The following is a 12,063-nucleotide window of genomic DNA, read 5'->3' on the forward strand; positions in this document are numbered from 1 at the left end:
ACTAATCCCATATTCCTACCACATCCTCACCTGTCCCTATATTCCCCTACCACCTACCTATACTAGGGGCAATTTATAATGGCCAATTTACCCATCAACCTGCAAGTCTTTTGGCTGTGGGAGAAAACCGGAGCACCCGGAGGAAACCCACGCAGACACAGGGAGAACTTGCAAACTCCACACAGGCAGTACCCAGAATTGAACCCGGGTCGCTGGAGCTGTGAGGCTGCGGTGCTAACCACTGCGCCATTGTGCCGTTAAAGATGCTATATAAATGAAAGTTCTTGTTGTTTCACCCCACCACCTCAGAACATCCCAAAGTGCATTAGTCAGATTTGTTTTGAAGTGTAGTCACTGTTCCGATCTAGGAAACGTGGCAGGCGGTTAGTGCACAGCAAGATCTTGCAAACTGAAAACGCAATAACTATCAAATAATCTAGTGCAGTGGGATATATTATGTCCACCTGAGGGGACAGATGGGGCCTTCGTCTAATGTCTCATCCGAAAGACTCCACTTCCAACAGTGCAGCACTCCCTCAGTACCGCAAGTGCCAGTCTGGGTTATGGGGCTCAAGTCTCTGGAATGGGATTTGAACCCACAACCTTCTGACTCCCAAGGCAAAATGCATGCATGCGGAAATAAGGACAGGTGAAGCATGGCGAGGCAGCGATGCCCTTTCATAGTCGAACAGCCCGACACTCACCATTAAGGGACTAAATTCAAAACCAGAACCTAAAAAGGTAATAATCTCTGGACTGCCACCTGAAACCCGAGCAAATTGGCATTGGGTAAATAAGATTAGAGTCTCAAAGACTGGTGTGGGAGAAATGAGTTTCAATTCATGGGGCACTGGCATCAGTACTGGGGCAAGTGGGAGCTGTACTGTTGGAACGGTCTTCACCTGAACTGTGCTAGACCAGTGTTCTGGTGAGTCGTGTAACTAGAGCAGTAGAGAGGGCTTTAAACTAGAAGAGGGAAGTGATCATTTGAGAGGAGATGTGGTAAATCAAAGGGAAACAAGATAACGGAACAGGGTAGTGATTTGGGTAATGAAAACCAGAGTGTGGAAGGAAGAGACAGAGCATATAAACTTAAGAATGTACTAGCAGATAAGGCCAAAGATTGCTGAATTGGTAAAAAGTGTGTTAAAGGCTCTGTATCTGAATGTGCACAGCATTCATAACAATTTAGGTGAATTGTTAGCACAAATAGAAATATGTCTGACCTGATAGCCATTGCAGAGACATGGTTGCAAGGTGACAAAGGCTAAGATTGGAATATTGAAGGGTATGACATTTTGAAAAGACAGGAAGATAGGAAAAAGGTGGTGGGGTAGCTCGGTTAATTAAGGATGTCAACAGTACTGTAGTGAGAGATGACCTTAGCTTGGAAGAACACGATGTAGAATTAGTATGGGTAGAGATAAGAAATAGGAAAGATAAGAGGTCACTTGTGGGAGATTATTGGCCCCCCAACAGTTGCTACACTGTAGATCGGAGTATACAGGAAGAAATGGGGCGTGTAAGAAAGGTACCACAATAGTCATGGGTGACTTAAATCTACATATAGATTGGGCGCATCAGATTGGCAAAGGTAGCCTGGAAAATGAGTTCATAGAGCATATTTGGGACAATATCTTATAGCAGTATGTTCTAGAGCCAGCTAGGGAGCAGGCTATTCTAGACCTGGTAATGTGCAATGAGACAGGATTAATCAATAACCTCATGGCAAGGAGTCTCTAGGCGACAGCAATCATAACATGATGAATTTCACGTTTAGTTTGAAAGGGAGAAGTGTAAGTCTAAGATTATTTTAAACCTAAAAGGTAATTACAAGGGTATGAAGGCAGGACTAAAGTGAACTGGGAAATTAGGTTAAAAGGTAGGACAGTCGAGATATAGTGGCAGACTTTTAAGGAGATACTTAATAACACTCAGCAAAGATTTATCCCAGTGAGAAAGATTCTTTGAGAAGGATGCATCATCCATGGCTGAATAAGGAAGTTAAGGATAGTATCAAACTGAAAGAAATACCGCACAAATTTGCAAAGATGAGTGGTAGATGAGAAGATTGGACAGATTTTAAGAACCACAAAGAATGATGAAAAAAAATAAAGAGGGCGAATGTAAAATATAAGAGAAAACTAGCTAGTAATATAAACAGATAGTAGGAGTTTCTACAAGTATTTAAATAGGAAAAGAGTAACTAAAGCTAGCATTGGTTTGTTAGCGTGTGTCTGGGAATTGATAATGGAAAACAAGGAAATGACAGAGGTGTTGAACTGTAGAAGAGTTAGAAAACCTCCCAAAGATACTTGAAAATCAAGAGGTGAAAGGGAGGAACTTAAAACAATCACCATCACCACGGAAAAGGTACTGCGAAAACTACTAGACCTAAAGGCTGACAAGTCCCCAGGACCAGATGGCCTGCATCCTATGGTATTAAAAGAAGTGGCTGCACAGATAGTAGAGGCTATGGTTAAGATCTTCCAACATTCCTTAGATTCTGGAAGGGTCCCAGAGGATTGGAAAATAGCAAATGTAACACCTTTATTCAGGAAAGGAGGGAGACAAAGCAGGAAACTATAGGCCAGTTACCCCAACATCTGTCATATGGAAATTACTAGAATCCATTATTAAGGATGGGATCAGACAGAGTCAAAATGGTTTTGTGAAAAGGAAATAATGTTTAACTAATTTATTAGCATTCTTTGAGGAAGTAACAAGCAAGGTGGATAAAGGGAAATCTGCAGATGTGCTGTACTTGGATTTCCAAAAGGCATTTGATAAGGTGCCACATCAAACGTTACTACACAAGATTGGAGCACATGGTGTAGAGGTATCATAGCTAACTAGTCCTTTATGCAGGCTAACAGGAAGCAGAGAGTAGGGATAAATGGGTCTTTTTCAGGTTGGCAAACTGTAACTAGTGGAGTGCCACAGGGATCAGTGTTGGTGCCTCAGCTATTTACAACTTACATCAATGACTTAGATGAAGGGACTGAATGTATGGTAGCTAAATTTGCCAGTGACACCAAGATTGGAATGTAGGTTGTCAAAAGGAGGTTGAGAGTCTACAAAGGGATTATAGATAGGCTAAGTGAGTTGGAAAAAAATTGGAGATAGAGTATAATGAGAGGGAAAATGTGAACTTGTTCACTTTGGCAGGTAGAATAGAAAAGCAGGATACTATTTATTTGGAGGGAGATTGCAGAACTCAGTGGTGCAGAGAGAACTCGCATAGCATGCGATTAGGAAGCAGAATGGAATGTTGGCATTTATTGCAAGGGGAATCGAGCATAAAAGTAAGCAAGTTTTACTGCAGCTGAACAAGACCTTGGTGAGACCACATCTGGAGTACGGCATACACAGTTTTGTTCTCCTTATTTGAAAAAGGATATAATTGTGTTAGTTCAGAGAAGGTTCACTTGACTCAATCCAGGAATGAAGGGCCTATCTTATGAAGAAAGGTTGAACAGGTTGGGCCTTTACCTGTTGGAGTTAAGAAGAATGAGAGGGGATCGTATTGAAACATATAAGATCCCAAGGAGACTTGATACAGTGGATACTGGGAAGATGTTTCCTCTTGTGGGGGAGACTAGAACTAGGAGAGACAGTTTAAGAATAAGAAGGTCTCCCTTTTAAGATGAGGAGGAGAATTTTTTTTTCTCAAAGGGTTGTTAGTCTGTGGAACTCAGATTTTTGATTGACAAGAGAGTCAAAGGTTATGGGGATGGGGGGTGCAGACAGGTAGGTGGAGTTGAGACCACAACCAGATCAGTTATGATCTTACTGAATGGCGAAACAGGCTCAAAGGGCCAAATGTCCTACTCCTGCTTCCAAGTCCTGTATTCCTATCAAGGCACAGACAAGAATGGGAATCCATGGAATTGTACTCTGGCAAATGTCAGTATCTGAAATATTGCCTGACCCAAGTCTTTGCCTTCCAGCTTGATAAAGGCAAGCTCGAGGAACAGCACCTCATCTTACCATTAGGCACTCTACAACCTTCTGGACTCAACATAGAGTTAAACAACTTCCAGAGCATGACTGCCTTTTTAAATTTTATTTTTTAAACCATGTGCATGTCTTAAACTTGTTTCTCATGTATTTGCTTTCGGACACAGCTGTTCATTATTCGTAGGTAAAAGAGCAGGTATTACACCTCCTGCGATTGCATGGGAAGGTGCCGTGGGAAGGGGATGAAGTGCCGGGGTAATGGAGGAGTGGACCAGGGTGCCGCGGAAGGAACAATCCCTTCGGAATGCTGACAGAGGAGGGGAGTGGAAGATGCGTTTGGTGGTGTCACCATGCTGGAGGTGGCGGAAATGGTGGAGGATGATCCACTGGATGTGGAGGCTGGTGGGGTGCAAGTGAGGACAAGGGGAATCCTGTCTCGGTTCTGGGAAGGAGGGGAAGGGGTGAGGGCAGAAGTGCGGGAAATGGGCCGGACACGGTTGAGGACCCTGTCAACCACATTGGGAGGGGAATCCTCGGTTGAGGAAAAGGGAAGATATATCAGAGGTGCTGTTGTGGAAGGTGGCATTATCATAGCAGATGCGTCGGAGACGGAGAAACTGGAAGAATGGAATGGAGTCCTTACAAGAGGCAGCGTGTGAAGAAGTATAGTCGAGGTAGCTGTGGGAGTCGGTGGGCTTATAATGAATATTAGTGAATAGATTATACTTTTCAGTCTATTTACTTAATCCTAGTCAGCTGTCCCCTCATATCTATGTAATTGGCTTTAAGTTTAAGATTCTTATTTTGGACTGGAGTATGTCGCTCTCAAACTTAGTATGGAATTCAATTGTATTATGGTCACTTTTTCCCAGATGACCATTTACTATGAGATTACTAATTAATTCTGTCTCATTACACAATACAAGATCTAAAAATAGCTTTGTTTCTGACACTTCGCACAGTGCTCTCTGTACCTCTCACAGGCTCTTCCACCGCTGCCTCCTCCTCCTCCCGCTTTTCCATGAGAGCCACAGAATCGTTCAAATAAGTCCCTTCTTCGGGGACGAGGTAGCTAGAGGAGACACATTCATCCCGATTGCCGCTGAGCGGGGCAATTAGAGTGACCTCATCCCCTGTAGTGGGGTCACCTGAATCCTCAGAGGCACCATCCAGGCTGTTGCTGCGCAGGAAGATGCTGGTGGAGCTGTCGGCTTCATCCTTGACAGAGACGTTGGCTGTTTCAGAGTACCCCACTTCCTCCTCCTTGGGGCTGTTCAAGTGATGCTGGTAACGGAGCCAGTCATGCCCAATCTGACCACGGAGTTCATCCATCCTCTTGATGTCCTCCTGATGTTGCAAGACAATGCCTGCAGAGTGAAGATAGGGATTTGAAAAATTGGGAACATGAAGTGGTTTTACAAATGGGAAAATTGGCCAACTTGCCTAGTCACTAAGTTATTTCTTTTTCCCTGTTATTTATTCCCAAAACCAGACATTCCTTTGAGAGTGAAGAGTCATAGGAACAGGAGTAGGCCATTCAGCCCCTCAAGCCTATTCTGCCATTCAATAAGTTCATGGCTGATGCATACAAATGTGAAAGGTAAAGACCCTCTACATTGCTTTCATTGATCTCACCAAAGCCTTTGACCTCGTCAGCAGACGTGGTCTCTTCAGACTACTAGAAAAGATCGGATGTCCACCAAAGCTACTAAGTATCATCACCTCATTCCATGACAATATGAAAGGCACAATTCAACATGGTGGCTCCTCATCAGAGCCCTTTCCTATCCTGAGTGGTGTGAAACAGGGCTGTGTTCTCGCACCCACACTTTTTGGGATTTTCTTCTCCCTGCTGCTTTCACATGCATTCAAGTCTTCAGAAGAAGGAATTTTCCTCCACACAAGATCAGGGGGCAGGTTGTTCAACCTTGCCCGTCTAAGAGCGAAGTCCAAAGTACGGAAAGTCCTCATCAGAGAACTCCTCTTTGCTGACGATGCTGCTTTAACATCTCACACTGAAGAATGCCTGCAGAGTCTCATCGACAGGTTTGCGTCTGCCTGCAATGAATTTGGCCTAACCATCAGCCTCAAGAAAACGAACATCATGGGGCAGGATGTCAGAAATGCTCCATCCATCAATATTGGCGACCACGCTCTGGAAGTGGTTCAAGAGTTCACCTACCTAGGCTCAACTATCACCAGTAACCTGTCTCTAGATGCAGAAATCAACAAGCGCATGGGTAAGGCTTCCACTGCTATGTTCAGACTGGCCAAGAGAGTGTGGGAAAATGGCGCACTGACACGGAACACAAAAGTCCGAGTGTATCAGGCCTGTGTCCTCAGTACCTTGCTCTACGGCAGCGAGGCCTGGACAACGTATGCCAGCCAAGAGCGACGTCTCAATTAATTCCATCTTCACTGCCTTCGGAGAATACTTGGCATCAGGTGGCAGGACTATATCTCCAACACAGAAGTCCTTGAAGCGGCCAACATCCCCAGCTTATACACACTACTGAGTCAGCGGCGCTTGAGATGGCTTGGCCATGTGAGCCGCATGGAAGATGGCAGGATCCCCAAAGACACATTGTACAGCGAGCTCGCCACTGGTATCAGACCCACCGGCCGTCCATGTCTCCGTTATAAAGACGTCTGCAAACGCGACATGAAATCGTGTGACATTGATCACAAGTCGTAGGAGTCAGTTGCCAGCATTCGCCAGAGCTGGCGGGCAGCCATAAAGACAGGGCTAAATTGTGGCGAGTCGAAGAGACTTAGTAGTTGGCAGGAAAAAAGACAGAGGCGCAAGGGGAGAGCCAACTGTGCAACAGCCCCAACAAACAAATTTCTCTGCAGCACCTGTGGAAGAGCCTGTCACTCCAGAATTGGCCTTTATAGCCACTCCAGGCGCTGCTTCACAAACCACTGACCACCTCCAGGCGCGTATCCATTGTCTCTCGAGATAAGGAGGCCCAAAAAAAGAAAGACCCTCTAGTCCATCTAGCCTGTCCCACACAGTTGCAATATCTTGTGTATCACAACATATACACCACCCCCCCCCCATTCCACACTGAGATCATTTGATCCCCTAGAAAAGAGGTGAAAAACCAGATAAAAACCCAGGCCAATTTTGATTGAAAAAATCCTGGAAATTCCTCCCCCACCCATCTGGGCAATCAAAAACTAGTTCAGGAGATCACTCTGGCTCTGAATTCCCAGCAGTACCCAGCTTTTAGAAGAGGTCTTGTCTGCCCTAACTAGAAATAGGTCCAGCTTTCGCCTGAAGGAATTCAGTGAGCCAGCATCCACTGCACGAGCTGGCTGCCTGTACCTTAACGATCTAGACCATCTCCAAGCTACAAGTGGTGAATGCGATGGAATACTCTCCACTTGCCTGGCTGAGTGCAGCTCTAACAACATTCAAAAGGTTTGACATTAGCCAGGATAAAGCAGCCACTTGATTGGAACCTTATCCACTACTGGCTCACAGTGGCTTCCCTCCTCACTGGTTGATTTTTAAATCCCATACCCCCCTTGGGACCTGAACCCTCCACGAGGGAGTCCTGCACTTTTTGAAGGTGCTGTCTTTTGCATTTGACCATTTCTACCCTGCCCCCATTCCCACAAAGGATCCAGATAAGGAGATTTTACATGAAACTCATTTAGGAACAGGCTGAATGCACAAGGCAGTAGGACTCCAAGCTGTGCACCTGATTACAGACTGGAGAGTCAAGGATTATTGAGGAAAGACTGGACAGCATCTGAGGTGATCTTAGAGGGATACAAGATAGTTAAGGTTATAGAAAAGATTAACTCGCTGGTGTAGAACTTGGGGACACAGGTAAAAACTACAGAAGGATACCAGGAAGTTCTTCCCACGCAACAATTTCCACCTTTAAGGTAGTAAAGCATCCCAAGTTTATGGAACCAAGGCAGCTAGATGGAGTTAAGATACAGATCAGCCATGATCTAATTGAATGGCGAACAGATTCAATGGGCTGAATGGCCTCCGCCCATTCCTATGCTTCAAAGGTACTTCACAGGAGTGTAATCAGATAAAATTTGACATCGAGGTACATCAGAGGATATTAGAACAGGTGACCAAAAGTTTGGTCAAAGGGGTAGGTTTTAAGCAGCATCTTAAAAGGAGGAGAGGGGGGCGAAAAGGCTCAGGGAGGGAATTCCAGAACTGAGAACCTAGATAACTGAAGGCCACCAATGGTGCAGCAATGAAAATTGCGGATGCACAAAATGATCAGCGTGTGGAACACAGTGGAGGTAAAAATTAAAAAAAACACGAACCATTCAAGGAGGGATCGATGCTACAATATGGGACCACTGGGTCTTTCTGTATGGATGAACATATTTGCATCAGCAGGGTGATGTGACATGGGAAGAGAGGAAGGAATAAACATTCAACTGATCAGGTGCAACATATTCACAAAGTGCCTCCTCCGAGCACCCAGTCTGCTAGTGAGCTACACTGTCGCCTTGCCCACCCCCATCACAATTCTAGCACTCAGAGGAACATTTCCAACACCGCATCTCTCAGTTTCCCCTCGATCGGATCCTGCCGCGGATCTGTGAAGTACTCACATGACGAGACCGGTGTGACGTGCGTGTCCGCGTCACTGTCACTTGGCTCCGAGATGCTGGCAGTCCGCACTTTTATCTTGCTCTGCAATGAGGGTGGGTTTGGTATTCAGAAACAAAAAAAGTGAAACTTTGTCATTTTGATTATACAGAACCTTGGGGCATTCAATCTGCAGCACAGAAACAGGCCATTCAGCTCAACTAGCCCATGCTTGTGTTTATGCTCCACATTAGCCTCCCCCCCCCACCTTTATCAACATATCCTTCTATTCCTTTCTCCCTCATATGTTTATCCAGCTTCTCCTTAAATGCATCTATATTATTCACCTCAACCACACTCTGCAAGCTAATTCCAGAGTCTCATCATTTTCTGGATAAAGAAGTTTCTCCTGAATTCCTTATTGTATTTATTAGTGACTATATTTATGACCTTGCTTTCTGCACTCCCAAGTGGAAACATCTTCTCTACATCTACCCTATCGACCCTTTTAATCATAAAGATATTGGTTAAGGGACACACCAGGTTGCTATATAAATGCAGGTCCTTTACGTATCAAGTTGAAGAGTTTACCTTTTTGCGAGTGATTGGACCTGCACTGCTGTCTGACAGATATACCAAATCACTGTGGTCACCAGCCAGCGAGGATTCCAGAACGTTCCTGAGCGTGCTGTTCCGAGCAGGGCGGCGCATTGAATATCCGATCAGCCGGCCAGACTTTGGGAGGTACTGCAAGGGTGGAAGTTATGATGCTGTTTAAGGATTACAGCAGACGTTGTGTGAACACCAACTTCTGAATATTTGGACACAGGCGCGCAAGTACTGCGGCTGCTACAGGATCCTGCATAACCCTACTGCGTCCTCGCGGTTCACCGTGCCACCCCAATGTGTCTCCTTGCAGATCACTGGCTCTGAACTCCACCAAACTGCCACCCCCAATCCCCATCCCAGCAACTGCCCATCACCCCAACCCCACCATCCTACTCCATCCTTCCCTGCCCAATGCAACCAGGTCCTTGCGAGGCACTGTGGACTCCCAGTGGGACCTCATACAGGCACATGTGTGAGGTACTAGGGGACCTGTGAAATTATACAATGCTTTACAGAGGGTGCAGGAAAGATTTGAGAATGGTTCCAGGGATGAGGGACTACAGTTAGGTGGCTAGATCAGAGAAGCTGGGGCTGTTTTCCTTGGAGAAGGTTGAAAGGAGATTTGATAGTTATTCAAAATCATGAGGGATCTGGACAGAGTAGAGAGAAACTGTTCCCATTGATGGAGGAATGTAGATTCAGGAGGACACAGATTTAAGGTGAATGGCAAGAAGAACTGAAGGTGACATGAGAAAACATTTTTTACGCAAGTAGTTAGGATCTGGCATGCACTGCCCGAGAATGGTGGAGGCAGATTGAATAGTGGCTTTCAAAAGGGAATTGGATAAGAATCTCAAGGGAAATAATTTGCAGGGCAGTGGGAAAAAGGCGGGGAGTGTGACTAGCTGAGCTGCTCTTAAGAGAGCCGCCACAGATACGATGGGCTGAATGGCTTGCTTCTGTGCTGTAACCATTCTATACAAGGAATTAGCACCTTTCAGAAAGGCAAGAGGGGGGTAGATTAAATCAGGTTCTGACATTGAGAGGGAGCTAAACCGTGTGGACATCAGTGTCTTTATCAATGTGCCCTGTTCACCCATTGCGTGAATGAACACTAGGTGCACCCTCAGGGTTTAAAAGATATGTATCTCACTTGTCTTTCAGTCAATTCAACTTTTTTTAATATAGTGATAACGATTAATTCTTTCCAGAAACCTGTTAAACTGTTGGGCCTTAATGAATGAATCGCACTCCCCCACCCCGTCTGAAAGGGAGAGCGCCAAGTGATTTTTGAAACATTGGAATGCTCTAAATCCGGGAATTACATTCCACAGTCCAGAACAAAGGGCTTAATCTTACAATAAGAGCCAGGCCATTCAAGGGTGATGTCATGAAGCACTTCACACAAAGGGTGTGGAAATCTGAAACTCTCTCCTTCAAAAAAAGGGTTCAACTGAAAATTTCCAGATAGATTTTTGTTACTCAAGGGTTTTAAGGGATATGGAACCAATGTGAATTTAGGCAACGATCTGCCATAATTTAATTTAATTTAATGGCCCATGTTCCACCCAGGGTAATGTAAATACACCTCCCCATCGTAACGCTGGGATTGAGGAGTCTGTCGGCAGCAACTCCATGGTACAGCTCTGTCAGTGTACATACACATATAGATTTGATATATTTATTGATTATATTCTTGGTTCTATTGACTGCCCCAGTGCTTATGAAGGCCAACACTGGGAATTTCCTCAGGGCTTCCCCTAATCCACTGCCATAACCACGGTAGGAATGGAGTTTCCATGCGTAACCCCTGCCAAGCGTGGTCTCGAGGTCAAGTGGAGTTAGATGGGTGGGGATGGTAATTAGAACAGGGCCCACGGACACAACACAATCCCCATTTTATCTACATACATTCTGTCCTTAATTTAAATTTGCATTACAAGATCCCATGACCAGTCAGAATGGAAACAGCTAATCTAAGATTGTTGTGTTAAGATTTCAGGTTAAACAACCCTTTGTCAGTATCTGTTTCTTTTCTGTCCCCCAGGAACAGACAGATTAGGTGGAGGACAGGAGATGATTTAATGACAGAAGAGACAACAGTGAAAGACTGAAGGGAGGCAACCAGAGAAATTAAATAAAAAGGCGTGGTCAGCCTGGAAGGAGGTGTGAATGGTCACAGCAAATAGCAGAGGGGAAGAGAAACATGGAAAATCTGGCAAGTGGAGTTGGCCAAAGCGGAGCAGGAGTGTGGATGAAGAATAAAGTAGATATCAGAGAGGTTCCGAAGAAGGGTCACTGACCCGAAACGTTAACTCTGCTTCTCTTTCCACAGATGCTGCCAGACCTGCTGAGTGATTCCAGCATTTCTTGTTTTTGTTTCAGATATCAGAGAGGGGTTGAGGGGAGAAGGGGTGTGTGGACCACTCCACCAGCCATGGGAATACTAACCCAAGCACCTATCCAGAACCTCCACAGTCCCAGGAACACCCCATCCTTATGAAAGGTCATAGATCTCAAATGTGAACCCTTCCTTTTTCAGCTCATTGAGGCAAGTGCTAACAGTCAGTCATTTATTCACTATCTCAAACTCACACTGAACCTGCCCTGGGAGTGTTTAATGGGGACAGTGCAGAGGGAGCTTTACTCTGTATCTAACACCTTTTTTTTTTAAAAAAAAAGGGTGGCCTTTATACCCCAGGCCCTTTTCTGTACTTTTGTCAAGGGGGCCTTTATTTCTCAGGCCCCCTGAGGCAGTGGTATCACTAGACTAGTAACCCAGAGACTCAGGTTACTGCTCTGGGGACATGGGTTCAAATTCCACCATGGCAGATGGGGAAATTTGAATCCAATTAATCTGTGAATTAAAAAGCTAGTCTAATGGTGACCATGAAACCATAGTCGATTGTTGTAAAAACCCATCT

The 12,063-nt window shown here is 45.1% G+C and overlaps 1 protein-coding gene across 1 annotated transcript in view; it reads right to left on the reverse strand.

The window, feature by feature from the left end:
- Window positions 1-12,063, reverse strand: part of stk11ip (serine/threonine kinase 11 interacting protein) — a 62,287-nt gene that overhangs the window by 20,484 nt on the left and 29,740 nt on the right. The window contains exons 13-15 of the mRNA XM_068034686.1: window positions 9,122-9,277; window positions 8,554-8,635; window positions 4,935-5,327 (exon numbers count right to left, since the gene is read on the reverse strand). Coding sequence (XP_067890787.1) covers window positions 4,935-5,327; window positions 8,554-8,635; window positions 9,122-9,277 — 631 coding nt within the window. The remainder of the gene's footprint in view (window positions 1-4,934; window positions 5,328-8,553; window positions 8,636-9,121; window positions 9,278-12,063) is intronic.

This window comes from Heterodontus francisci, chromosome 7 (genome assembly GCF_036365525.1).
Source record: "Heterodontus francisci isolate sHetFra1 chromosome 7, sHetFra1.hap1, whole genome shotgun sequence".
Lineage (NCBI taxonomy): Eukaryota > Metazoa > Chordata > Chondrichthyes > Heterodontiformes > Heterodontidae > Heterodontus > Heterodontus francisci.